At 41.6% G+C, this 27,924-nt stretch overlaps 1 protein-coding gene and 1 non-coding gene across 3 annotated transcripts in view; one reads left to right on the top strand and one right to left on the bottom strand.

Annotated features, from left to right (window-relative positions):
- PWWP2A (PWWP domain containing 2A) overlaps positions 1–15,830 on the bottom strand; it is a 30,082-nt gene extending 14,252 nt beyond the window's left edge. For both annotated transcript variants that reach the window (XM_068980798.1, XM_068980797.1), the window contains exon 1: positions 15,235–15,830. In XM_068980798.1, coding sequence (XP_068836899.1) covers positions 15,235–15,830 — 596 coding nt within the window. The remainder of the gene's footprint in view (positions 1–15,234) is intronic.
- LOC138086714 (small nucleolar RNA SNORA33) lies at positions 4,395–4,523 on the top strand. The gene has a single exon (XR_011145420.1). It is a non-coding gene; the product is annotated as a small nucleolar RNA SNORA33 (small nucleolar RNA).
- Positions 15,831–27,924: the final 12,094 nt, after the last annotated feature.

Below are 27,924 nucleotides of genomic sequence, written 5' to 3' on the forward strand. Positions count from 1 at the left end.
ACTCCTGACCTTAGTAGATGCAAATGTTTTATATAGATCTGTTTTTCTGGAGAATGGGTGAGTCTTGGTTCTCGCATTCTCTAAACCATCCTTATGTCCCTGAAAATGTATTGAATTCTTCATTGGAAAGAAATCTTAAGATTGAGTTCTTAGGGCTACAGATAACCTAAACTTGGGCAGGGATACAGGAAGAGCCAACACCGGGATATTTGGTTCCAAGGCTTGAGTGGTTTTCTTCCTGAAGTCTTTTGTTAGCTTGACTACCACAAACCAGCAACTTTTAGCAAATATAAGCCACAAAGAAGAGGAAAGCCTTCTTTACCTAGGGTGGGACAAGTTGGGTCTGTGCTAATCCACAAAGGAAGGACAAATTCCTCACTATGTCAGACTGCAAAATTAACTTTCAACTGTACACTTCAATACAAAAAAAAAATTTTTTTTAAGTAGCTTTCTATTCCAGTATAGCATTTTGTACCCAAGTGTTTGCTTCCTGACTACTTAATTGCAATGTACTTTGAGTATCTGCCCTTATATGTAGTGCTCAACACTTTTTCAAGATGACAGGAAGGCAAAGGTATTTCTGTTTTATTCTGGAGCTACATAAAAAACTTAATGAGGTGAGACCACTATTTGTATTAACAGAATTCCCTAATTTGTATAAGCCATCATTTTGTCCCATTATACTTTCACTTATTTCCATAATTAAGAAAAGAACAAATTTCCTTCCTTTCATTAGGGATAACTAAACTGCAATCATCTTAGTTTGTTTTCTTTTTTTAACAACTTTGTATCCTCAGGCAGTCCTAAAGCCCTCTAAATTCAGTTTTTGCTTGTATAAAAGAGAATAGCACTATTTTCTACCTTAGAGAATTTAGGGAGGTTAACAGATCAAAAAATGTTAACCATTTTTCAAGTAACTTAATCTTACTTTCAACTAACAATTTACCTGAGTTTCAGATCCTTTCTATATCTCTTATGTATCATCTGGCCAATTACTTTAAAGCTGTTTATGTCAAATAAGCTGTGAAATCTGGTATGTCCACCTTCATGGAGTTTTTAATAAGAACATTAGTTTCCCCACTAGATCTTTTGCCTTTCCCTCTTATGCATATACAAGTATTACATATTTTTAATAACATAGGGAAGCACTTGATTGTATAATGATAATGGAAATTGCAGGCCAAAAAAGAGAAAAAAAAAGAAAGAAGCCTAACTGGTAATTGTGGCCAGTGGATTGGCAAATATTTTTTAACTGATAACAAAACTTCCAAAAAGAACCAGAACGATAAATTATTTTAAGAGGAAAAGGGCATCAATGTCCTACTCCATCTTAGTGACCATTTTGGTTATGGTTCCAGGAAGAACACTTAATACCATGGCTGTTTTCAAACTGAGTGTGGAAAGGCTGGTTGCAAAATCAATTTTGTGAGTCATGTCTGTGATTTAAATTTTTAAAAATGTGTAAATATATGTAACTGCAGTGCATCTGTCTCATGTATGTGTATATATGGGGTCACAGATAAAATATATTTATTACTATGTGCAAGTGTGAAAGCCAATGACTTATGAAACTGTAACCTTAATAAGAATATAAAGTAGCAATAAAACTATGGTCTCCTAAAAACCCTAAAATCTAATTTCTCAAATACAGTTGGGGAAATCTACAACACACCACCACTCAACGGTGTTTGAAAAGGGAGATTCTTAAGCCCTGCCCCAAGACTAAATGTGAAGACTCTCCTAAGGTGGAACACAGGATCTAAATTTTTAGCAAGTATATCTGCTTTACCATTTTCTAAGGTGAAGATATTTATGTCCCATGTGAATGCTCACCAAAGGGTGACCTCAGCAGAGGAAGATTTTAATGATCAATGGAGACGGAGAAAGCAGACTAGTATCCCTTGCATGAGCTTTTTCCAAAAGAACTCTTTACAAATACTTCAAGCCTTGAGTAGAAAGATTCAAACCATCTCTCTTTCCACCCCGCCCTTCTCTGTGCAGCATGAGGATATTTATTAACACATTAGCAACAACTCATTCTAACTCCTATCCATTTCCAATCTTTAGTGCCCAAATCTTCTAAAGGAAAATTATTCAGGTATTATAGCTTAATTAAAAATAGCTTTTGGATATAAAGTAGACAGGAGACCTCCCTGCCCCAACTCTGCGGATTCCTGTGAATCTAGTTCAGAATTAGTTTAAAACTAGCGATCATCTTAATAATCTAGGAGTAATGAATATAAATTCTGAGGGAAAATACTGGGGCTTAATAGTTATTTTGTCGAAGCAAGAGAAAATCATTATGAAAAAGAACCTTCAGCCAATGCAGATGTGAAACAATCGCTCAGAAAAGAAGTTCAGGCAAGTTAGTTGAGACAGACGCCAGTGTTCCGTTTGGACCAAACCTCCCTCCAGTCAAGTGTATGAAGGAAAGACAAAGGGAATCCTTTCTCTCTCAGGTTTCTTTTCTCTTATAAAAACCTACAGTGGGAAAAAATTATATGCAATTAACCCATTTTTTAAAATATCTAGATGTACTCATTTCAAGCAGATGTTTTCAGAACATCTACCTCCCTCCTTAAATCACCAAGTTTAATCATAAAGGAGGGAAAACTGAAGCAAGCTGATTTTGGTTCACAGTGCATCTCTGCAAGATTGGTGGTTAGGTCAAATGAAATTAGTTCAACAGTCAGCTACGTGAGATAGAAAATTTTATAAAAATAAAATACAATGTACATATATGCCTCAAAAAATTAAACACATCCACTTCTGAGTATTTAGCCAATAACTGGAAAAAAAAAAAAAAAAGGTTTCTCAAAGAGATATTTGCACACACACATACACAGCAGCCTTCACCATAGGCTAAAGATGGAAACAACCCAAATGCCTATTTACAGACAAATGGATAAAGTACAATGCACTATTACTCAGACTTAAAGAAACCATATCACATGCTACAACATGTATTATCCTTGAAAACATTATGCTAAGTGAAATAAGCCCATCACAAAAAGACAGTATGATTCCACTTATAGTAGTCAGACTCACAAGAGTTACTTAATGGGTACAAAGTTTCAGTCTTTTAAGATAAAAAGTTCTGAAGATCTGCTTCACAACAATATGAATGTACTTAACACTGCTGAACTACATACAGTTAAAGAGTATACTTTATGTTTTTACCACAATTAAATTTTTTAAATTGTCTAATGAAGGGGGACAAGTTTGATGAGAAGCAGTGTATTTCCATGGTGATAAATTATTACTGCAGGGGAAATAATAAGTACAGTGGAGAATAACAGGGCAATACCCTGACCTGAGAGGAGACTCAAACGGACCATCACCAGTAAGGCCACATAACCATCGCCATGGTGCCCTGAGCACACAGCACTGCCTGTAGACCCTGAGCCTCCGATGAGTAAGTAACAGACAGCTAAACGGAGGAACAGTCCCCATTTCACACATTCTACATTATACTGCAACTAAATGCACTAAATTTACTCAAGGAAAAGAAGTTTTAAAGGACATTTTTTGGAAAATTGACAAATAAAACCTGAGCTACAAAACAGATAAAGGTTCTCTTATCAACATTTCCTGAATTTGAAAACTATGCTGTGGTTATGCATGAAAATATCTTTAATCTTAGGAAATAAATGCTCAAATATTAAGGGGTAAGAGAGAATGATGTATGCAACCTACTCTCAAACAGTTCAAGAGAAAAACATGTTTATATAATGAATGATAAAGCAAACGTGGCAAAATGTTAAAAATCAGTGTAGCTAGATAAAAGAGTTTAAGTTCTCTATTTTGATATTATTTCAAAGTTTAAAAATTATTCTAAGAAGTATAATCTTAAATTTAGTTTACACCTCAGTTCCATCAAAACTTTCAAGCAGGCACTTCCCTGGCGGTCTAGTGGTTAAAACTCCATGCATCCACTGCAGGGTACACGGGTTCAATCCCTAGTCGGGGAACTAGGGATGCTGTGGCACAGACAAGACAAGGAGGGAAAAAACCTCCAAAGGAAGTATATAAAAAAGAAAATTTGCTCTGCTTAAGCATAAATGCCCATAAATTCACCTCAAGTACCACTAAGTACAAAATCTATTCAAATACAAGTATGCTAATTAGTCAGATAGTATAAAACTAGTTCCCAGCCCTAGGATCAACTGCAGTACGTGAGACAGAATGCAAGAGTCCCTGCTAAAAAAAGGTTCTAGACTAGAGGGAAAGAAAGCACTGAGGATCAGTGACTAGGCAATGAGCCTTGCAACAGACTACACCTGGAAGGGCCCATGCAGATTAAGTAAAAAGCAAAACAGGAGTGGCAGAGAGTGGTTGCCTGTTTTTGAATGTTGGTAACCAACTAAAGTTAGTTTTAAAAAAGCAAAAAACTTAAGCCAGCCAAAGAATCTGCTTACCTGATGTGTTTCTGCAGAAATTTAGAAAATGCTGGCAATAGGAAAGCCATGTTACAAGCCTTAAAGACACTGATGTCATTAAGGTCCCTGAAAATGGCTACAAGGCATTTTAATGGGAAATACTTAATAAGATGTGCTATTTTTTTTTTTTTTAACTTCACTGTAACTAGTGCTAACAACTTGGGAGTTCGCAAATTTTAGTGAAATCACATTTGTTTTTTAGAAAAAAAAGCCAACAGGTGATAAGATGCAGCCCAGGAATTACCCGTCAGCAAACTGACACCCCCTTCCATAGGAGACAGTTCAGAGGCTCACAAGACAAGCGATACAATACAGACAATCCATATGGTGGGAAAAGACATGTTGACGAGCGTGTGTATGAGGGAGGGTTAGGTTAAGAGTGTGAGGGAAGAATACTGGTCTCCTAAAAAGACAATGCCAGTGAAGGTTTCTGATTACACAGTGATGGGACCAAAAGTACAAATCACTTGTTAAAAAGTTCTAGTCTGGTCCCATCATTTAATAAGTAAAAAGAACACAAAACATCTTCCTTTCCCTAAGTTTGAAATTTGTCTTCATCAAAAGTGAGCCCCTTTCAATTATGTTTTAGAAGCAAGTAAGAAGCAGGACTAAATTTCCCAAATGACACTGTAACTTTCTCTTCATGACAAAGCCCATAATTCCCTCAAAATCCATCTGCTCCAATGGGTTATTGGGAAGAAAAAATTGAGACACATCCCTCACCATCCATCATGAAAACTCCTAGTTATCTCACTCCTTCATAAAATATAAACGTCATCCTTCCTTATTAAAACAGGAAAGTTATACTTCACCAGTGTTACTTGAAGCTTACAGACTTTTTCAAGTTCTTTGAAGATGCAGATTATACTGCAGGCCACAATGCATTAGGCTGGGAGGCTATTCAAGCAAACCTATTTAAATGACTCTAATAGCCGCTGCATCTTAGTTCTGCCACTTAATAGCTACTTCATAAAACTATGAATAGTTAACAACTACATAGTACTTACTTTGTGCCAGGCACTATTCTAAATTATTTATAGCAACTGATTAATCATCACAATTTGTATCTGATGAAAAACTAAAGCACAGAGTGTAATGACATTCCCAAGATCACATAGCTAGTGAGCAGTACAGCCAAGATACAAATCCAGGCAGTTGCCCCCAAAATCAGAATCTTAACCACAACTACTACTGCTTCCCCTCACTTCATCAAGCTACTTAACCCCTCTCCTCCACCTCTATAGGGAGTGGAGGAGCTAACAGGCCCACATACTGTTTTCTGAACCCCATCGAGGTGGACAGGCCTCAGAGTTTTCCCAGCTTTAAAGATAATAAGCACTGATTCATCAAGCATATTACTAGTTCAGGGGCGAAATGAAACAACTTCACGCTAAATGGGATAAATACATATAATATCCTCATATAACTTTAGTCAGGTTAGGCTTTGCCACCAAAAAATTTAACAGAAAATTGGTTTCAGAGCTTTTTCAATATTGGAATTGAAGTAACTTGATAGAATTGTCAAGATTAATTAAGAGTATACATAATTACTGTATACGAGGCCTGGTGGGCTGCCATCTATGGGGTCGCACAGAGTCAGACATGACTGAAGCAACTTAGCAGCAGCAGCAGTCATAATATATGTTAATTATTATTATAGTAAAATTAATACATATCTGGGACTTCCCTGGTGGTCTAGTTGTTAAGACTCTGTTTTTAACTGAAGGGGGCATGGGTTTGATCCCAGGTTGGGGAACTAAGATCCCTGGTTGGGAATCTGTGCAGCTTAGCCTAAATAAATAAATCAATATTTAAAAAATAAAATATATTCAATTTTGTTAACCGAGTGAATGGATATTTTTAATTAAAAGCCCCAAGTATTATAAAGGCAATCTGCAGGGACTGTGGGTACCCAAATGGGTGAGGAGGGAGGGAAGATGACTTTAGCAACATAAAAACAAAGCATCCACATATTATGAACAAGAATGCCAGGAAAAATTAATTAGGGGTGGGGAGCATGGACAGGCTGCATAAGTTTTAAAAGAACATCTCTGTAATCCTAAGAATCTACTCCATCTTCTAAAAAGTCTATGCAATTCCCTTTCATAAATATAGTTTTTGGAGGAAAAGAAAAAAGAGGTTAATCGTGAATAATTTAGAGTTTAAGCTCCCACTCATATACCTTCAACTAATCCTCTGAAACAGGGGGGATCTAATGCGTGATGATCTCCAGTGAAGCTGACATAACAACAACAGAATCAAGTGCACAGGAAATGTAATGCACTTGAATCATCCTGCAACCACCCCCCTACCCCAGTCCGTGGAAAAACTGTGTTCCATGAAACCAGTCTCTGGTGCCAAAAGGCTGGTAACTGCTGCTCTAAAAACAACTACTTACCTGGATATTCCAGAAATACGGAAACAACTATAAAGAAAACACACTTCAATCTTTTTCAAAGCAAAATGGTCATAACATCTGTATGGTATTCAAATTATTTAACTCCCTAACAGTAAATTCGTCTTTTAAAATAACCATCCAAGAAAATGATAATGACCATGAAGTGGCAAAATATTTCTAAGAGCTGACAAATCTCGACTTCACTTTCGTACAACATCACTTAGAGAAAGACACCTGAAAATGAACACTGGTATAATAAAAGAATCTTCTTAATTATCAACATAAATACTCATTAGAGTTTCCAAACACTTGGAAGGAATTTCCTTGGTCCTGGCTCTAAGATACCAATACATAGTCTTAAGTTCTCTATATTTCCATTATGATTTCTATGTACTTTTGATATTTCTGTATTATATCCAATAGGATATATCACACAGAGGTCTAAGTTATTTCTCAATGGATGGACTTTTTAAAAAGCAACTAATTCACTTAATTTCACTATTTCTGTTTTACCACAAACAGGTTGTCCAACAACTTACTATAGGTTAGTCTTTAAAGTCTTTTCCAATTCAATCATCCAGCACTTAATCAATGTGATCTTGTGCTCAACAAGCTTCCAATCTGACACTTTGTGATTCCTCCCATGAAGTAGACTCCACTGTTGCCAGGACCAGGCCAACCAAGGCAAAACATTTAAGACCTAGGACCATATATGAAGAAGCCCCAGTATCAAAAATGCCCCAAAGAGTTCATTAAATTGAACTAACTGAAAAGCAGTTCACATTATAAAGTCAAGCAGCTACTTTTGGTGGCGTGAGAACAGAGTGCTCTGTCATTTCTACCTACCAGGGTAACTCCCCAACAAAATTGTAAGCTAAACGGTAATGGGAACAAAATAGTTAAATGTATTAGAATTAAAACAGGGCTGTTTGTAAATCTTAAAGAATTGTATGTCATTCAAAAATGCATCCTCGGGGACTTCCCTGATGGTCCAGTGGTTAAGATTTCACCTTTCAATGCAGGGCAGGGAGGTTCGATCTCTCCTTGGGAAGTTAAGATCCCACATGCTTCTTGGCCAAAACACCAAAATCTAAAACATAAGCAATATGGTAACAAATCCAATAAAGACTTTTAAAAAAAATGGTTCCTCAGTGCTTTCCTGTTCAAATCACAAAATGTAGTTCTCACAAACCACTGTGACTATCAGCTGTTCATCTTATTCCATGAGCAAAAAGGTGTCTTCAATACACCTGCTAATTCCTACCACTTATAGTTTTAGGCAATTAACTCAATCTCTGAGCCTTGGTGTCTTAATCTGTGAAATGAGGATTAATAGAATTTAACTTCATTGGACTTCCTAGAGTAAAATGAAATATCTACAAAGTACCTGGCACAGTGCCTAGAATGGGAGTGGGAGATACATAGTAACTATTGTTAATTATAGAAAGTAAAGCTTGGCAACCTTCTTAGATGGTGGGAACAAGCAGAAAAGTCAAATATTATAGGAATTATGTGTTTTAAAAAAGGCTAAAAAACCCCCACAATTTTGTTAAGGCCACTTGGTCCAAAGGTAAAGAGACAAAAATTGACTTCTTAAACTTCTAGTGGGCAACCAGACTTAAGGAACAATTTGCAAGTCTAATTACGAGTTCTACACAAAGGATCTGACCTGCCACCCAAGTGGCCCATGTATTGCTTACTTTGTAACTACATTCCAATCAAATTACCCAATAACTTTAAAAACAGGTTTAACAAATTTATGGTCCTACTATCTTGGCAAAACTGCCCCTCCCTAAAAGTCAGTTATCTCCAAATATGCTCTAAGAGTCATCTGTATCAGAATCAGCTTGTTAAAAACAAATTGGTGGAGTGAAGCTCAGAAATCTTAAAAGCACATTTGTTTTGAGAAAAACTGCCCAAAAGATTTTAGCCAAAACATTCTCTATTAAATCCATCCAGAGTATAATTTAACCTCTACTTTCCTGCATGATCTGCCACTAAAGTAAGCTCTGTTTTGCTGGTGTGCCTGAACTAATGAGGGAATTAAGACAGAACGGGACCAATAAATATCAAGAAACAAGGAGGTACTTCGGAGGCACCATTTAACTACTAAAAATATCTTTCAGTTTTAATCAATGTGAAATTAACTCAGCCATAACAGAGAAGATGAACACAAATTCTTTAATGGCCCCCTACAGAAAAGCTGATCTTAGGAAGATTAAACTTAGTTCCATCAAGAGCATTGCTTTGACAGTACACAGTGAAGTATGGTCTTATTCACACATAAAAGGCTGAAATTTAACCTCATTTTATTGGAGACCCAACTCCAATAAAACATGCCTGGCATAATTTGTGTTTAACACATCTAGTTATCTAGTCTACAAAATTCATTTTCAATACTATGATATTACAAGATTCTTTACATTCAAACTAGACTTTTAATGTTCAACTAATCACTTCCAAAAAAATCACTGCAGTCCAACCAGCAATGAAGAGCTAACTCTCAATACAATATATATACAAGTACAGCAGTGGCTGTCCTAAAGCTGCCTGGGTCAAAGTGATTGGCACTCATCTCTATGCTGTTTTACTGTGGAAATTCTTTATCAACATGTTTAGATATAAGCAGAATAATCAAAAATATTTTTAAGTGTTTTAAATATACACAACTCAGCACAATCATTCAAGCATACTACTTCAGGGCCTAAATTCTCAACCTGGACACTTAATATAAGCTACTCATATCACTACTCACTGCTTCACCAGAATGGCTGTATATTTTTCCCACCAAAAGTAGGGCTATTGCACCATACGTTTCATGATGTCTGTAAAGAAAAAAAATCATTGTTTTGGTTTATATTTCCTTAAAAAAACAAGTAAATCTATAAATTGTCTTAAGAATTTAGTGAAATCTGAAGTTGTCTAAAGAAATCACCTCAGTTCTTATTAATGCAACCTGCATACACAAACAAAAGTCAATATTTGTAAAAGATCATTTCCAAAATACAACTAGCTATAATCTTTAATAAGTACGTACCACAAAATTAAAATGCACAAGGATTTTTAAGCATAAGCATTTACTTCATGATCCCTTAATTCCTATCAGTTCCCAAAATACGGGATCAGAAAGATTTTTTAGGACTTCAACGTGGCTTTATAACTTTAAAGATGTGAAGAATAGTAACAGTTTAAAGATCCCTCTTATAGAAAGGAACCACAGGTCTCATACATACGTCCCTTCAAAAGACTCAGTGGTAAAGAATCTGCCTGCCCAGCAGGAGACCTGAGTTTGATCCCTGATCAGGAAGATCTAGAGAAGGAAGGAAACAGCAACCCACTCCAGTATTCTTGCCTGGAGAATCCCATGGACAGAGAAGCCTGGTGGGGCAGAGAGTCAGTCACAACTTACAGAAAGACTTATTTTCTTTCAAGTATAGATTGAAAAGCCTGAGAAACTACATGTTCAGAAGCTCCGGCTGAAGGCTTTTGCCCTCAGCAAGTTATCTTGCCTGGTTAAACTTTTCTATGTTTGGAATTACTAAAGTTGGAGGTGTGTTTAAGGGAGAGGCCTAGAAGTCTGCAGGCCCAAAACAAGGCCCTTGCGGGCCTGTAGGGGGCTACAGTTGTCCCATCTGTTTACTCCTGAGGGAAAAGAACTATTTTTAAAATGTTATGGAAATGCATCCAAGGGGATGCAATTGGAAGAAACTCACAATGTGGAAAATTCTACCAAAAAGGCTATGGATTAACAAATAAACTGCAAGGGAATAAAAGTAATGGCAGGAGAACTACAGATGGAAACCTTAGGGAACTTAACCAATTGCAATGCATAAACTTTACTTGAATTCTGATTTGAACAAAACTTAGATGTTTTAGGGGGCTTCCCTGGTGGCTCAGATGGTTAAGTGTCTGTCTACAATGTGGGAGACCCGGGTTCGATCCCTGGGTCAGGAAGATCCCCTGGAGAAGGAAATGGCAATCCACTCCAGTACTATTACCTGGAAAATCCCATGGACAGAGGAGCCTGGTAGGCTACAGCCCATGGGGTCGCAAAGAGTCGGACACGACTGAGCGACTTTACCTTACCTGGTGGCGCAGAGGTTAAAGCATCTGCCCGGCAATGTGGGAGACCCGGGTTCGATCCCTGGGTCGGGAAGATCCCCTGGAGAAGGGAATGGCAACCCACTCCAGTACTCTTGCCTGGAGAATCCCATGGAGGGAGGAGCCTGGTAGGCTACAGTCCATGGTGCCACAAAAAGTCAGACACGACTGAGCGACTTCACTTCACTTAGATGTTAATTATGAGACACTGACTGCATATATGATGATGTGAAGGAATTGCTATTGTATTAGATGTGACAACAGTAGTACAGTTAAAATTTTAAAGTCCTTATCTTTTTAGAGATCTGTACCAAAATATTTATGGTAAAATGATATGTTTACGATTTGCTTCAAAATAACCCAGTGGAGGTGTGCATATGATAAAACAAATCTGGCTAACAGTTGACATATGTCAGAGCAAGGAACATCCACTTACCGTAATACCATGGATGTTCATTTACCATAAGAAAATTAAACAAATACTGTACAACCAATGATTATTCTGTCTAAAATAAGCATTGAGACAGTTTAGCAACCTGAAGGAATGTTTACTATATAATAGTATATAATGCTAAATGAAGAAACAAACATACCAAAGTCAAAATTTCAAAAGCATAAGGTTAAGGAAGAAAAGACAATAGGAAAACCAAACTAAATCTGGGAGTTACTTGATTACTTTATCTGCTAGTCATTAGACTACTGTCATTAGACTTTGCTAAAGTAGACAGGGTTAATTTAAACTACCAAAGAGGGCTGAGGATAAAATAGTGGATAGGCCTAGAATAAGCTAAATAATGCAAGCCTCAACTTAAAGCCATTCAGTTTCAAATAAATACTCCACTACACAAAATCTGTTTTAACTAGATATTCAAATATCCTCATTTTTAGGGTGACCATGTTTTTTACTTGCCGAAGCAAGCTACTTTGAATAAAGAAAGGAGATCAACAATCAAACCAGGTACAGGAAACCAGGTACCTGTATAGGATGGTACAGGAAAACCAGACCACTTGGTCACCCTATTTAGGTCTATAAACTGAGGTGTAAAGTTTGTTTGCTTATTTGTGTCTAAAGTGAATTGCCTTAAGTCAAAATGAATTAGCCTCATAAAGACTAGAGACTGAATCCCAGACAGGCAAAGAGATTTGCCCAAAGTCAAGGTGTTAACTGGAGAGGCAGATGCTAGAAGTCAGCACCCATGTACCCTGAAACTCTGTCCAGATCAATGTACCATTCAGCACCACTTTCTTTTCTTTAGGTTTTTTTTAATTACATGTGTCCTGCTCCTTTTCCACAAAAAGATTCTCTTCTAAAATGTCTTCTTCAATCAAACAATTCTAAAAATAAAGCAAAAAATAATTCAATGACAGGAAGGTAAAGAATGTCAAACAAATGCTTACAAAAAGCATACTCTTGATCAAGCCACATATATATATATAAAATCCTGTACTCTAGGATCTGACACTCTTTCTACATGAACAACTCTTCCAACTTTAAAAGACACTTCTGTGCCACACGTCAGAATAAAGAAATTAATAAAAGCATTAAGTGGCCCATTGGAAGACTGAAGAAAAGTACACGTACAATGAGGAGCCTAGTAGCCTCCCAATCTGATCTCTCACTGAAGAGGCAAGAACCAAGGCCTCAGAGCTTACTACGTTCCCAGTATACAGCTATGAAAATGGGGAGTCTCCAGAGCAGGTTCTACGGCTATGAGCTGACTAAAAATACCTGCCTGGCTCCAACATACACAACCTCTGTATTATCCCATATAGCTATTAACAGAAGGATAAGCATATATTTCAGAAGCATGCACTTCTTTACTTACTACTTAACAGGAAATTTGCCAGCCCAACTGCCTTTCGAATATGAAATTAGAAAATGCACAGGCTTTAGAATCAGATCAACTACATCTGAATCTTTGCAATTTACAAGCTAAATAACTGGCAAAATTGACAGAATTTCCTCCCATCTAAATGAAAAATACCCCCAGAATTAAAGCATGAGGTTCAAAGCCTGTTACTTAACAGGTACTCAAAAAAAAAAAAAAGGGAAGCTCTGAATTTTTATATTGGAGTACAGTTGACTTGCAGTGTTGTGTTCATTTCAGGTGTACAGCAAAGTGATTTAGTTATACATACACGTCTATTTTTTTATATTCTTTTCCCATATAGAGGAAGCTGTTGTTATTTCTACCTAAAGGTTTCACTCAATGGCCAATTAAAATAGGAAACAACTTATTTTTATTTATCTCTTGGTCACTCGGCCTTGTGGATCCTAGTTCCCAGACCAAGGATGGAACCCGGGTCCAGGCAGTGAAAGTGCAGAATCCTATCCACTGAACAGCGAGGGAATTCCTGATACAAACTATTTTTAAAGCAACTGATGACTCTACTCACAGTCTTGATAAAATCTGTAAAGATTTCTCTCCTGAATCATCAGTTAACCCCAAAACTGTGCATGAAAGTATGCAAAGTAAGCATAGATTACAAAATAATATTGGCAGATCTATTTTTCCATATTATATTATGAAAGGATTTTCAACTAATCAATCACTGATCCAATAATTTCTCAAAGAGCTAAATTTTTAAAACTATTTTATTTCCTCACCACTTCCATAATGTGTATGCCTCCCATATAAGTTTCTAGGAGGGTCAGATTGTGTCTCATACATATAGTATTTAGAATAGCTAGGAGGGTGCCTTACATAAATGTGCTCAATAAATATTTGTGGAATGAAAAGTTAATATGGTTCACTTAATGGCTTTTTAAAAAATAATGAACAAATCTTTTCATTTCAAAACATTAAAATGTAAAAGGTTCATAACAAAAGCTACAAAAGAAGCTGCTGTTCATTAGAAATACTACAGGTAAAATAGAACTGCAATTTCCTATGAAAGAAAATTTTAAAAAACAAAACACCTGGACAATGAGCACTTCAAAACAGGAAAGCACTATGGATTCCATTTCCAGAAACAACTTACCTTTTTGCACCTTCCTTTTGCAGATTTGAAATCCAGATTCTCACACAATCACTGCCCTTCACTTCTGTTTGATTCAATAGCATACACACTACTGACCATACAGTCTCTCTCTTGCTAATAAATAAATACATCAGTAGAAAGCACACTGGTCTTATTCTGCTTTCTGTTTTACGAAAACAAAAGTGCAGAAGTCTTCACCCAAAATTCTTTATAAATAAAAAACTAAAAAATTTTTCAAGAAGTGTGTGCGATAATGGTAAAGGCTCCCATCTTTCTCCATACTTCTATTACCTACTTCTTCCCCAAACAAGGAAAGATTCTTGTGTCTTGATGGGAGGGCAAGCAGTTACAAGTAAAACACACTAAAATAAGCCATTTCTAAACAGGTGAGATACCATCAGAGTGTGTGCTGTTGCAGGAAACAGAATGGAGAGCCGTGAATGGGAGTCTCTGCACTTCATATCTGCAAAAGAAGAGAATAAAAAGGTTAACTTAATTCCAGACTCGGAACACAGTATCTTCACCTGTCTAAACCAAAGCCCCAAAACAATGTAAGAAATGAAAATGTGCTAAAGAGGTTTATGGGTGAACTCAACCATTCAAACTGTATCCAGTTTTAGAAGTCAGTATTTGAACACTTTTATACCACATCATCTTGATATTAAAAGTTAAATAACGAAAATCCCATCTCTTCTTTAAGCTTCTCTTAAAATTTATCGTAATTACCCACATATGCTTCCGTATTGAACAGTTATATAGGGGGAATTAGTTCTAACATTAAGAATAACAATCAAAGGGCTCATTTTGAATAAATGCTCTTCCCTCTATAAGGAGTGACAGTTAACCTTTCCGGAACCCCAATGCACACACCCCTTTCTCCAACCTCATTAAAGATTAATTTCGGGACACAGCAATCTCCCCCACCCTGTACCCCGAACTCTGCGAAAATTCTTCTGCGTTTTGCATTAACCCACCCGACTCAGTGTGGGTGAGCCAGGGTCAGGTATGAAAGGAGGCTGGGACTGGGGGTGGGGGGAGTGAGACCCGGGAGCCCCTCTAGCACTCGCGCCCCCCACCTGGCGGCACACCTGCCTCCAGGCGCCCACCTGGGGCAGGGATCGCCCTTTCGCGGCCCCGCGCGCCTGCCCCACTCGGAGCGCGCGCCACGCGCCGCGCGGTACCCGAGGGCGGCGCAGGCGGCGGGGCGCCTGAGAGGCGGGAGCCGGGTGTAAAGGGGCAGCCTGGGCTCGCTCCCTCCCCGGGGACCAAGAGGGCCGGGGCGTCCCGGGGGGCTGCTGGGGGCGGGCGCGGTACCTTTTGGACAAATCCATGAGGACCCCGGAGAAGAGTTTCTCCCCGAGGCGGAACGACACGACGAGCGCGTCCTCAATGATGTGGTCCAGCGTGACCCGCACCTCCGAGCCGGGGATCAGTTGCGACACCGCGGAGTCCCCGCCCGCCGGCGGCACGAGAGCCGGGGCTGCTGGCTGGGGCAGCGGCGGTTCCTGGCGCTCCTCTGGAGCCGGGGTCTCCTCCGGCGGCGGTACAGGAGAAGGTGGCAAGCTGGGCCCTTCCTGAGGCGCGGCTGCCGCCGGCTCCACTACTCGAGCGGGCAGCTTCTCCTCAGGCTCCAGCTCCAGCCCCGCCGCCTCTGGGCTGCGGGCGAGCTCCCCCGGCGGCGGCGGCGGCGGCGGCGGCGGCGGCGGGAGCGGCGGTTCGTCGGCCTGAGAAGAGGACTGCTGCCCGTCAGCTTCGCCGTCCGGCACAGATGCTTCAGTAGCCGTGACCGGGAGGGGGTCAGTGCCGGCCTCGCTGCCGGGGATGGGCTCCATCTCCGGCTCGGCCTCGCCGGCGCCCCCCTCCCCGGGGGACGCTGCAGTCGCTGCCGCCTCTGCAGCCACGGCCGCCATTTTCTTCCTGGCTTCTCCCTCCTCCAACTCGGGCTGTAGCGGCGGCGGCGGCAGCGCTGTTTGGTTCCCTCGGCCTTCCCCTCCCTCCAGCAAACAGTTTTGTCCCGCCCTTATCCCGATGCTCGTTATTGGCACCGCGCCATTGGTCCTGTCCTACACCCCTCCCGCACTTGTGACATTTCATTGGTCAGGTGGGGACGTCTATCATTCAGTCGGTCCATCCTTCTCATACAGAGTAGGAACTTCTCATTGGCCAGACGAGTTGTCAAATGTCGAATCTTAGAGGAGAATGGGGGGGCGGGCTCAAAGGGGGCGGGGGAAGTCACAAAAGCTGAGCCTAGTACCTATTGCCTCTTTCTATTGGATGGAAGAGAAAGTAGAGTCTTATGGTTGGCCTACACTCCTGCCCATTATCAACCAGGTTTTTCTCGGAGGCGGGATAAAGGAGGGAATCACGTGGCGTGCCTGTTCTTTCAAGGCTACAGAGGGGAGGAGTAACGAGGTAATGAGGGAGGGGAACCGCTTCCCAAGAATCTCTGCGCAGAGGTCCTTAGAATAAATGTTATTTCTAGGAGCGGACCTGCTTGCGGCCGCGTGTGGACAAGCTTCTTTGGGAAGGACAACTAAAGTTTGAAGATAATGCTACAAACACTTTTTGAGCTCCTCCTATGCTAGGCACTGTGCTATTGCTAGGGATAGAAAGATGTGAAAGACATTCTCCATAACCTCATGGCAGCAGCTTCAGCTCCCACACAAGGAGTGTCTCCTTGATTACTCTCCACTTTCTAGGAACAATGCACCTACTTATTTCAAAGTAGGGAAATGCTAATGAAAACAGGAAGAACATCACACACACTGGATTAAGCTTATGAATGTTTCAGATACCAGTTTTGAGGCATTGCTGGACTTCCACATGAATAGCAATTTTTCAACCCAAATTCACTGTAAAGTGGTAGCACCTGGTTTCTTGCTTCAGCCTTTATCGTTGCCTCGTGTATGCTACAGGTGCAAAAAGCCTCTCTCTTCAGTGTCCTAATGCCCCTACTTGTCTATTCCCACTTTAAGTTTCTTGATTTGTTTGTTTGGAAGACTCTACTGAACCGATTTCTCTCAAAGTGTACCTCAGAGTGAGCCTTTTCTCCGGAAGAGATCATAGGCACTGAGAATGCCTACAGGAGGAAAGGAAGAAAGTTTACCAAAATTAAGAGTGAAAAAGGGAATCATAAAGACTCATCACAGCCAATACTTACTAAGCATCCCCTATGTGCCAGGCACTAGTACAAGCACTTGGTATAACACCTCATGTAATCCTTAAAATACTCCTATAAGGCAGTTACTGGTAATGTTATTTAGTTGCTAAGTTGCATCCAACTCTTTTTCCACCCCATAGACTGTTAAGTGCACCAGGCTCCTCTGTCCACAGGCTTACCCAGGCAAGAATACCAGAATGGGTTGCCATTTCCTTCATGGGAGCTTCCCAGCCAAGGGATGGAACCGTGGCTCCTGCCTCATTTCCTGCATTGCAGGCAGATTCTTTACCACTGAACCACCAGGGAAGCCCAACTGTTATTACACCTATTTTATAAATAAAGAAATTGAGGCACAAAAAGGGTGCCCAAGGTCATATAGTAAATTGCAGTCAGAATTCCAAGGTTTTGTGTGTTTTTTGGGGGGTGGGGGTGGGGGTAGATACATTAGGAGTTTGGGATTAACAAATATACACTACTATATATAAAATAAACAACAAGGACCTACTGTATAGCACAGAAAACTATAGTCAATAGTTTATAATAACCTATAATGGAAAATAACCTGATAAATAATACATATATATACGAGTGAATCACTTTACTATACACCTAAAACTAATACATTATCAATCAACTATATTTCAATTAAAAAAAAACCCTGCAGTTTTACATTGAAAGGATTGAAAATGGGAAAGAAAAATCGCCATAGGCCCTATTTCAAGCCCTGGAGCTCTTAGGAAAGGCAAATAGGAAATCCCAATCAGGGCAGGTTCAGCATCTCCAAACTAACAGAAGGAAATAAAGGTACTGATCCACTCTGTACCAGAGATTTCCCCCATAAGCTCTCATTTAAAACCTGTGAGTTAAACCTTCTCCCTGTTCTACAGGTGAGGAAACTGATCCTTAGCCAGGTTACAGGCCTTCTTATCCATCACACAGATGGCTAGCAACAGATCCTAGAGAATGCAGGTCCTTCCAAGAGCATGATTGTTTCACTCATTCATTGAACAAATAATCTGTCCCCTGCAGGCTAGATCTCTTGCAGGAAACAGCCATGGATCCCAACTTACAGAGTTTTTACCATGATTGCTTTTCTATATTTCAACATAATCAATTAAACATAACATATAGTTCTATGAAACTTGGAGACCCACACTGAGTTCCTGTATTGCATAATATCCCACAGGGAGAAAAATACAGTTCAGGTCCTAGGATGTGATTACCTCTTGCAGTAATTCACTGTAAGATACTGCAGTAAATCCTTTAAATTAAGGATTTATAGCAGGTAGTGGCATACCAAGTAACCCTTCTAAATCACCATTTTCAGCCTGCAACTCAAGATTCTCTACTGGCTTCCTAGCCTCTTCTGCTTGTCCTTCAAGGCTCTCTCTGTTCCTACTTTATCTTTTGGGGTCTGCTCTCCCTTGCTCTGCAAGATTTCTAATACTGGGGAGATCTTTCATCCATTTATTCAACAAATAAATATTCAAGGCCTACTATATGTCAGTTGGGGATTCCCAAGTGGCTCAGTGGTAAAGAATCCACCTACAATGTAGGAGACCCGGGTTGGTTCCCTGGGTCGGAAAGATCCCCAGGAGAAGGGAATGGCAACCCACTCCAGTATTCTTGCCTGGAAAAATCCCACGGACAGAGGAGCATGGCAGGCTACAGTCTGTGGGGTCACAAAGAGTTGGACATGACTGAGCAACTGAGCACGCACACACCATATGTCAGTTACCGGGCTAGCAGTCAAAAGGCATGCAGAAAGAACGCGTAAGCCTCCTGGGACTTATTTTTCTACTTAGGGAGCTAGAAAATAAGCAATGAATAAATAACATGATTACCAATTGTGAGCAATGCCATACAAGAAATAAACAGGACGAGGTGATAGGGAATAGCTAGGGGAGAGGCAGAGAGTGTCACTTTCAGATAAGGTGATCAGAAAAGACCTCTCTGAGGACAAGACATTTTAACCAATGCAAAGGATTAAGAAGGAGCCAGGGACTTCCCTGGTGATCCAGTGGCTGGGACTCCATACTCCTAATGTAGGGTGCCTGAGTTCAGTTCCTGGTCAGGAAACTAGACCCCACATACCACAACTAAGGCTCAACACAGCTAAGTAAATGAAAGTGAAAGTGAAGTCGCTCAGTCGTGTCCGACTCTTTGCGATTCCATGGATCATAGTCTACCAGGCTTCTCTGTCCATGGGATTCTCCAGGCAAGAATACTAGAGTGGGTTGCCATTTCCTTCTCCAGAGGATCTTCCTGACCCAGGGATCGAATCCAGGTCTCCTGCATTGCAGGCAGATGCTTTACCCTCTGAGCCAGCTAAATAAATAAATATATTTAAAAAGAAGGAGGAGCCAGCTATTGACATTGCTGAAGGAACATTTGGGTCAAAAGGAACAGCAATTGCTCAAGTCCTGTGACAAAAGAGGGCTTGGTTTACTCCAGAGAGACCACTGTGATTTCCCTGGTGGTTCAAATGGTTAAGAGTCTGCCTGCAATGCAGGAGACCACAGTCCAATCCCTGGGTCAGGAAGATCCCCTGGAAAAGGGAATGGCAACCCACTCCAGTATTCTTGCCCGGAGAATCCCATGGAGAGAGGAGCCTGATGGGCTACAGTCCATGAAGTCACAAGAGTCGACCCTAATGATCAAGAAATCTCTCTCATTCACTGTGGTTGAAGAGGAATAAGCAAGAAGATAAGCTAGGGAGATAAGACTGGAAAGGGAAATAGAAGTCATATTTTATGTACTTCAAATACAAAACAAAGGATCTGCCCTCAGGGGTTTCCAGATCGACTGGGAATCCAGCTTTTACATGTGCTGCTATATCCTAGTCTCCACTGCCTTCAGCCTTCTCCTGGCATAGGGTCAGCATAGCGGAGGTATTTGTAGGATGGATGAAATCAAAGTGAAAGTCTCTCAGTTGTATCCGACTCTTTGCGACCCCATGGACTATATAGTCCATGGAATTCTCCAGGCCAGAATACTGGAGTGAGTAGCCTTTCCCTTCTCTAGGGGGTCTTCCCAAACCAGAGATTGAACCCAGGTCTCCCACATTGCAGGTGGATTCTTTGCCAGCTGAGCCACAAGGGAAGCCCAAGAATACTGGAGTGGGTAGCCTATCCCTTCTCCAGCGGATCTTCCCGACCCAGGAATTGAACCAGGATATCCTGCATTGCAGGCAGGTTCTTTACCAACTGAGCTCTGAGGGAAGCCCCTATAGAATGGATAGCCACATGGCATTTGTTGCTGAATTGAGAGAGGTTTTGATGAATGGTTGAAAGGTTGGTCCATTTATGCTGCTAGAACAGAATGCCACAGACAGGGTGACTTATAAATAACAGAAAGTTGTTTCTTATAGGTCTGCAGCCTAGAAATACAAGATCAAGGTGCCAGGACAGTTCAGTGAGGGCCCTCCTTCAGCTTGCATAATTCTTGTTGTATGCTCACTGGCAGAAGGGGGCAAGAGTGCTTTTTCGGGCCTCTTTCATAAAGGCATTAGTCTCTTTTCATAAGGGCCTTGTTTTAGCGACCTAGTGCTCAGTCACATCTGACTTTTTGCAATCCTCTGGAGTCTAGCCCACCAGGTCCTCTGTCCATGGAATGTTCCAAGCAAAATACTGGAGTGGGTTGTCATTTCCTACTCCAGGGGATCTGCCCAACCCAGGGATTGAACCTATATCTCCCGCACTGGCAGGTAACTTCTTTACCACTGTGCCACCTGGGAAGTCCAGTCTGGTCACCTAATCATCTCCCCAAAGTCCCACCTCCTAATACCATTGCCTAGGTGGTTGAGATTTCAACATGTGCATTTTGGAGGGACACAAACATTCAGACCATAACAGATGAATAGTTGTTTGGTTGGACAAATTGTTGAAAGGATGGGTGGATTGAGAGATGAATGGCAGGGATAAGAAATCCAGCTGACTAACCAAGCGGATTCTCACTGTCTCAAACAGACTTTGATCTGAGTTCTCCAGAGTACTACAATTTGTGTATGTGTTCAGTCGCTCAGTTGTGTCCAACTCTTTGTGAACCCACAGACTGTACAGGCTCTTCTGTTCATGGGATTCTCCAGGCCAAGAATACTGGAGTGGGTTGCCATACCCTCCTCCAGTGGATCTTCCCTACCCAGGGAAGATAAAGCAAAGACCAAAACACTGGGGTGGTGGTTCATGAAGACGGATAAATATGGCTAATTATGTTTTAGTAGTTTTTGTTCCCTGGGCCTGGTCTCTCGGGAAATCGAATTACAGACAGACAAAAGCATGGGTCCTGGAGACTCAGGACAAAAGGAAGTAACTGTCAGCACATCGTCATGAAGTCACAGTGGCTGAAATTGCTCCTCCTGTTCTAGGCCTATTTCTGTCCAAGTAACCAATATTTCTCTTCTACAGTCGCCCACTCCCAGGCCAAGACTGTGATGATAACTATGGACAGACATGTCGCTGGCTCTCCATGTGTCTCAGTGGTTCTCAATGTATTAACAGATCTCTGAGAATCCGCTAAAAAGTTGTTTTATGTACTGTGTAATCACATTTATATAAAGTACAAAAGAAAGAAAACAAACTTATGCTGTTACAACTCAAAATAGAGGTTATTCTTAGCAGGAGAAAGGGGACAGTACATCTAATGGCTAAAAGGGAATATGAATGGAGTTTCCTGCGACTCTGATATTTTTGTTTTTCATCTACTCACTAGTTATAAGGAATGTTCAACTTATAAAAATTCATCAAGCTGTGCACATATGTGCTTTTTTGTGTATAGATTTGTATTAGTTTTCCTTTACTGCTAGTGTCTTAAACAACATATTTATTTTATCAGTGTCTTGGGTCAGAAATTCAGGCAAGGGTTAGCTGGGTCCTCTATTTAGGGGCTCTCTCAAGGCTATAACCAAGATGCCAGCAGGGGCTGCAGTGTCATCTGAAAGTGTGACTAGGGAAGGGCCCACTTCTAACCTCACTCTCATGATCCCGGCAGAATTCAGTTCCTCAGTGGCTGCCTGCCAGAGGCTGCCCTCAACTCCTTGCCATGTGTGCCTCTCCAGAGAATAGTTTGTGACTGACAGCTTGCTTCATCAGAGCAAGCAAATGAGAAGAGTCAGGGAGAAATGGTGCAAGGAAGACACAAGTCACAATCTCTTATAGCCTAATCTCAGAAGGAGCATCCTGTCGCTTCTGTTGTGTTCTGTTCGAAAGCAAGTTAAGACACTAGAGCCAGCCCAAACACAAGAGGAGACGATCACACAGGGGCAGGAGTACCAAGAAGGTGAGGATCACTGGGAGCTGATGGACACCTCATTTAAAGGTTTTAAAGACGAAAAGAAAAAAAAATATTCTAGATGTTTCCCCAAACCTCCCCCCACCCCAACACACTCATCCACAGACTCTGCTGAAGTCTCTTATTCAATGCAGATGCTTTCCACACCATATTACCTGCCCCTAGTAACAGATCCTCACCTCAGACTGGCAGGTGGAAGGGGCCATCATACTAAAAAAAATAAATCCTGGGATTTCCAGTGGGTAACACTTTGAGCTCCCAGTGCAGGGGGCCCGGGTTCAATCCCTAGTCAGAGAACTAGATCCTACTCAGTGAACTAGATCCTGCATGCCGCAGCTAAAGATCCTGCATGCTACAAGGAAGATTGATCTTGCATGCTGTAACTGAGACCCAGCACAGCCATATAAATAAATGAATATTAAAAAAAAAAAAGTAAATCCCAACATTGAAGAAAATCCCTGTAAAGAGAGCCATCATCTATCCAGCTATTTAGTGAGCACCTATTATGTGCCAGGCTGAGACAGCAGCCAGATGAGCCTGGGGGAATCAAGCACATCACAGGTGGGCACCATCCTGAGTCATCTTCCTCCCTGGTCTCAGGTGTTCCTTCACATCATCCCTGCCCCTCTCTGTATATGCTCAACAGCTGCCATGTCAACATAGTTCCTTCAAAAGGGACCCTAAGGGTACTGCTTGGGAGGGAGTGGTTCTAGGCTGAATGTCTCAGTTTGTCTGGGACTGAAATATTTCCTGTGACACAGGATGTTCAGTGTTAAAAGTTGAACAGACCTGGAATTTCCTTGGTGGTCAAATGGTTAAGAACGAAAATCCTGCATGCTGCTGCTGCTGCTAAGTCGCTTCAGTCGTGTCCGACTCTGTGCGACCCCATAGACGGCAGCCCACCAGGCTCCCCCGTCCCTGGGATTCTCCAGGCAAGAACACTGGAGTGGGTTGCCATTTCCTTCTCCAATGCATGAAAGTGAAAAGTGAAAGTGAAGTTGCTCAGTCGTGTCCGACTAGTAGCGACCCCATGGACTACAGCCTACCAGGCTCCTCCATCCATGGGATTTTCCAGGCAAGAGTACTGGAGTGGGGTGCCATTGCCTTCTCCGGCATGCTGCATGGCACGGTCCAAAAAGAAAAAACAAATTAAAAAACAAAACAAAACACAAGTCAGTCAGGCCTAGCTAGGCATACCCTAATGGTTGGCCAGACTTCACTCTTCGTATCTTACAGAAATGAACATTGATCTTTGCAATAACTGAGCAAGAAAGGGAGCCTCAGAGAGGTCAAAGAAAGCTTCCAAAGCTAGAGACTGGGCCTCACAGTCTCCAAAGAATGCACTCTCGGCAACTTTGATCTTTTTGCTGTTTCTTATGTTTCCTTAGCCATTCCCTGGGACAAGATCCTTGGGTAAATGGCAAATCAGTGTGCATTTTTTTGGTCTAGCCTTCTAGTTTCAAGCTGACAGGTTAAATCTGACCTTTAAAGTAGAAAATCTAAAAAAACAAAAACAAAACCTGACCTTAGATTCTAAACACCTTTGATTGTACCCACCCCCTCATAATAATCCCAAGAACTTTTATTTACTTAACATTCCTCTAGGTTGGGTTCTCCCCTCGTGTCAAATGTGGTAGCTATTAGATTATTAGATCCTTGTAAAGTAAGGACTTAATTTTAGAGCTTCCTTAGCACAGTGCTAGGCCAAGTAGTAATGTCTAATATTTATCAAGTACTTACTTTACATCAAGCCTTAAGTCAATTAAGCCCTATGAGGTATAATCACATAATTATCACCATTACAGATTAGGAAACCGAGGAATAGAGAGGTTAAGTAAGTTGCCCAAGGTCACACAGCTAGTAAATATAGGCACCAAAGAGTAACATCTATTTGCTTGTTGATTAGGAAGAGCTCCCTGTGCTTTTTCTGAAAAAAAACTATCATATGCTCTGACAGACTTAATCTTTCTGAAAAACAGGTGGAAACCTCAGCTACAGAGGTTCATATAGGACATCCATTCTTGAAAAAAACACAAACTCATTTTGATAGCATTACTTCTGTGTCATCACAGTTTCTCTCTGTCTTGCTTTCCTTCTCTCTGCCTCAAATGATAATGATCACCTCTACCTCAAAAAAACAATCATCTCTACCTGGATCAGGGCTGTGAAGCAGCAACTATTCTTATTATCCCTCCCAAAGGTCTGAAGGCCTGGGTGGGAGTGTGGAGGTCATTTGTTTCGTCCAATGTAAGCGTTGGGCAAGACTGAGCACGCATGCAATACAAATTCTAAGCTAGAGGCTGCCGGTCAGGCCCTAGTCTTAGCATTCAGCTCATGGCTACTCGTTTCTAAGCAGCTATTTCCGTGCTTACCCCCAGTAATTTCTCTCACTACACAGGTGCTGGGTTTCCCAGGTGGCTCAGTGGTAAAGAATCCACTTGCTGATGCAGGAGATGCCAGTTGGGTCCCTGGTCAGGAAAATCCCCTGGAGAGAGAAATGGCAACCCACTCTTGCATTCTTGGCTGGGAAATTCCATGGACAGAGGAGCCTGGTGGGTTACAGTCCATGGAGTCACAAAGAGTTAGAGACGACTTAGCAACTAAACAGCAACAACAGAGCTGTTACATTTGCAAATACAAACGAAACAAAATATTCAGTTCTATGTTGCTTTGGTTCATTTTTATATTAAGTTCCAACTTTCTGTTTTATTTGTATTTGTTTTTAAAATAGCAGAGATTCTTCTTAGGAAGGAATGTGCGAACAGCTATACATAGAAAAAACCCTTGTGACATCAGTCTTGTGCATCATTTGACCTCTCCCACAGAGCGCAGTGCTTCAGCTCAGTGGTAAAGAATCAGCCTGCCAACATAAGAGATGCAGGAGACATGGGTTGGATCCCTGGGTCGGGAAGATCCCCTGGAGGAGGGAGCGATAATTCCTTGCAGTACTCTTGCCTGGAGAATCCTATGGACAGAGGAGCCGGAGGGCAGGGGTCAGGGGGTGGAGGGTCCACTCCATGGGGTTTCAAAGAATCTGAACACGACGGAGCACGCAGAGAGCACAGTGCCTGGTGTACAGCAGACCCTCAAAAACATTTGTAGCAACCTCTCTGGCAGTCCAGTGGTTAAGACTTCATGCTTCCCTGCAAGTAGCATGGGTTCAGTGCCTCATCTGGGAACTAAGATCCCACATGCAGGACTGCCAAAAAAAATTGTAAAATTCATAAACAGATGACCAAATGAATAGTTATTACTAGGGAGTAGGATCACTGTTGGAAGGCAATGACACCCCACTCCAGTACTCTTGCCTGGAAAATCCCATGGGCCGAGGAGCCTGGTAGGTTGCAGTCCACGGGGTAGCTAAGAGTTGGACACGACTGAGCGACTTCACTTTCACTTTTCACTTTCATGCATTGGAGAAGGAAGTGGCAACCCACTCCAGTGTTCCTGCCTGGAGAATCCCAGGGACGGGGGAGCCTGGTGGGCTACCATCTATGGGGTCGAACAGAGTCGGACACTTGAAGCGACTTGGCAGGATCACTGCGGGCTCTCTTTTTCTTTTTGCCCATCTACATGTCCCAGTTATCTTAAGTTTCTCGTTTTTCTACATAGAACATGTATTTCTTACAGAAAATGTTTAAAATCTTTCTTCAGCAAATAAATAAGTGTATAAAATGGAACCTGGGTAGTCTTGTAACAGGAAGATCACAAACATGGGCCGTCTGGGTTGGGTGTGCAGAGCCTCAGACATGACTCAGAGACATGGGATGTGATGGGGAGAAGGCGCAAGAGTTCCGATCTGAGAACCCAGAGCCTCCGCCAGCCTGCCCTTTCCATTCTCCTTTGGGTCACAGCACATCATATTTTGCTCTCATATGTTTACTGGGTGAAAACAAGAAGCAAGTCCTCAGAGAGTTTTTCAAGGACTGTGAATGATTCGTAAGGAGCTCTTCGACCTTGACTGTTTCTGTGGCTCAGCGTTCATTAGAGGTGGCGCGGCTCCCACCCTCTGCCTGTCCCTGAACCCTCAGAGGTGACCCCTTTCCGTAAGTATTGGCCCCCATATCCAAATCTGAATTCCTTCCATACTCAGCCCTCTCCACCCAGGTTTGTGGCTGCTGGGGAAGAAGGGAACAGACAAGCCAGTTTAGGTGTCGTCCTCGCTTTGTTCGCTTGACCTTGAGGCGCTTAACTCAGCAGAGCTCCTGGTGTGGGGGGAGCCCAGTGTGGGGAGGCTGGCAGACTTCTGAAATGAAAGGCTAGACCTTGGAGGGCTCTTGGAGCCCACGCTCCTTCTCTTGGCTTTGGTCACCATAGTGACTTCTCTCTGAAGCCTCAACCCTGTGGTTTTTGCTCAATATTCATTCATAACAAGGCCACCTCTGCGTTTTCCACCCACGGGGGAACAGGCGCTGAGTACATTCACAGTCGTGCAGCTGACACACTGGGCCTTTAAACCGGGGAGGGGAGGGTGGCAGGGCAGTGGTGTGCAGGGAGCCTGAGCCTGAGCCTGGTGGAAGGGAGGCAGTGCTCTGCTGTTCAGAGGGAAGGGTCAGAGCTGGGAAGGGATTGAGACCCCTTCCGGTTCTGTCCCCTCAGTTTACAGAAGAGAAAGGACTCACCCACAGTTTCTCATCATCAAGGGTGTGCAGGGCCCATATTCTCAACCCAAATTTCCTAACTTCTTGGGCTTTTGTGCCAAGCACTGGGGTCCTACTTCCTGGGACTGTCACTAAAGGTTACCAAATTTATGGTAATCAGATTGTGATGAGCCCCTGGTGAAAGGCCAGAACTACAGTTCCTGTAGGGAGACAAATCATTTTGATTTCCAGTACAGATTTGCAAGTAAATTAGCTCATTTAATCCTTAAAATTACCCTGCAAAGTGACTATCATTATTTCCTTTTAAATTGAGAAACCTGAAGCTTCAGAGAGTGGCTGAATCTGTCTACTTGGAATCAGAGGCAAATTTGAATGCTACTCTGCAATTTACTAATGATAAAGGATGGTACAATAGCTCATTAGTTCAGGCAATGACTTCAAATTCACTGAGATCAAGTCCAGCCATTGTCCTGCTGTGTGACTTTTGACAGTTACTTCACTTCTCTGAGCCTTTATTTTTGCATTTGTACAAACATGATAAAACAACCTACTTTATAAGTCATTGTGAGGAGTTAATAAAGTAATGAATATAAATCACTTAGCCCTATGCCTGACAGTCAATAAGTAGTTTTTGTTATTCCAAAATTAAAAAGTACTCTCCGGCTAGAACTTCTGGTCACAAACAAAAACAGAAAAGTCTGCAATCTTCTTCCAGACTCACCCAGAGCCCAAAACCTTTGCTGTCAGCCAAGGAGCAGAGTACTTGAAAAAAGGACATTCCATAGAGAGGAAGGTGAATTTGGAAGATGCTTTTCATAGGCTGATTTTCAATTTTCAAAAGATTTAGACAAGGGAAGAGAAGGGAAGGATGGAAATCTGTACCTCCCTATAGCCTTGCTGCCAATATTTTCAGAGCTATGCTGCCCAGCAGGGTGGCTGCCAGCTTTGTGTGGT

This window comes from Capricornis sumatraensis, chromosome 9 (genome assembly GCF_032405125.1).
Source record: "Capricornis sumatraensis isolate serow.1 chromosome 9, serow.2, whole genome shotgun sequence".
NCBI lineage: Eukaryota > Metazoa > Chordata > Mammalia > Artiodactyla > Bovidae > Capricornis > Capricornis sumatraensis.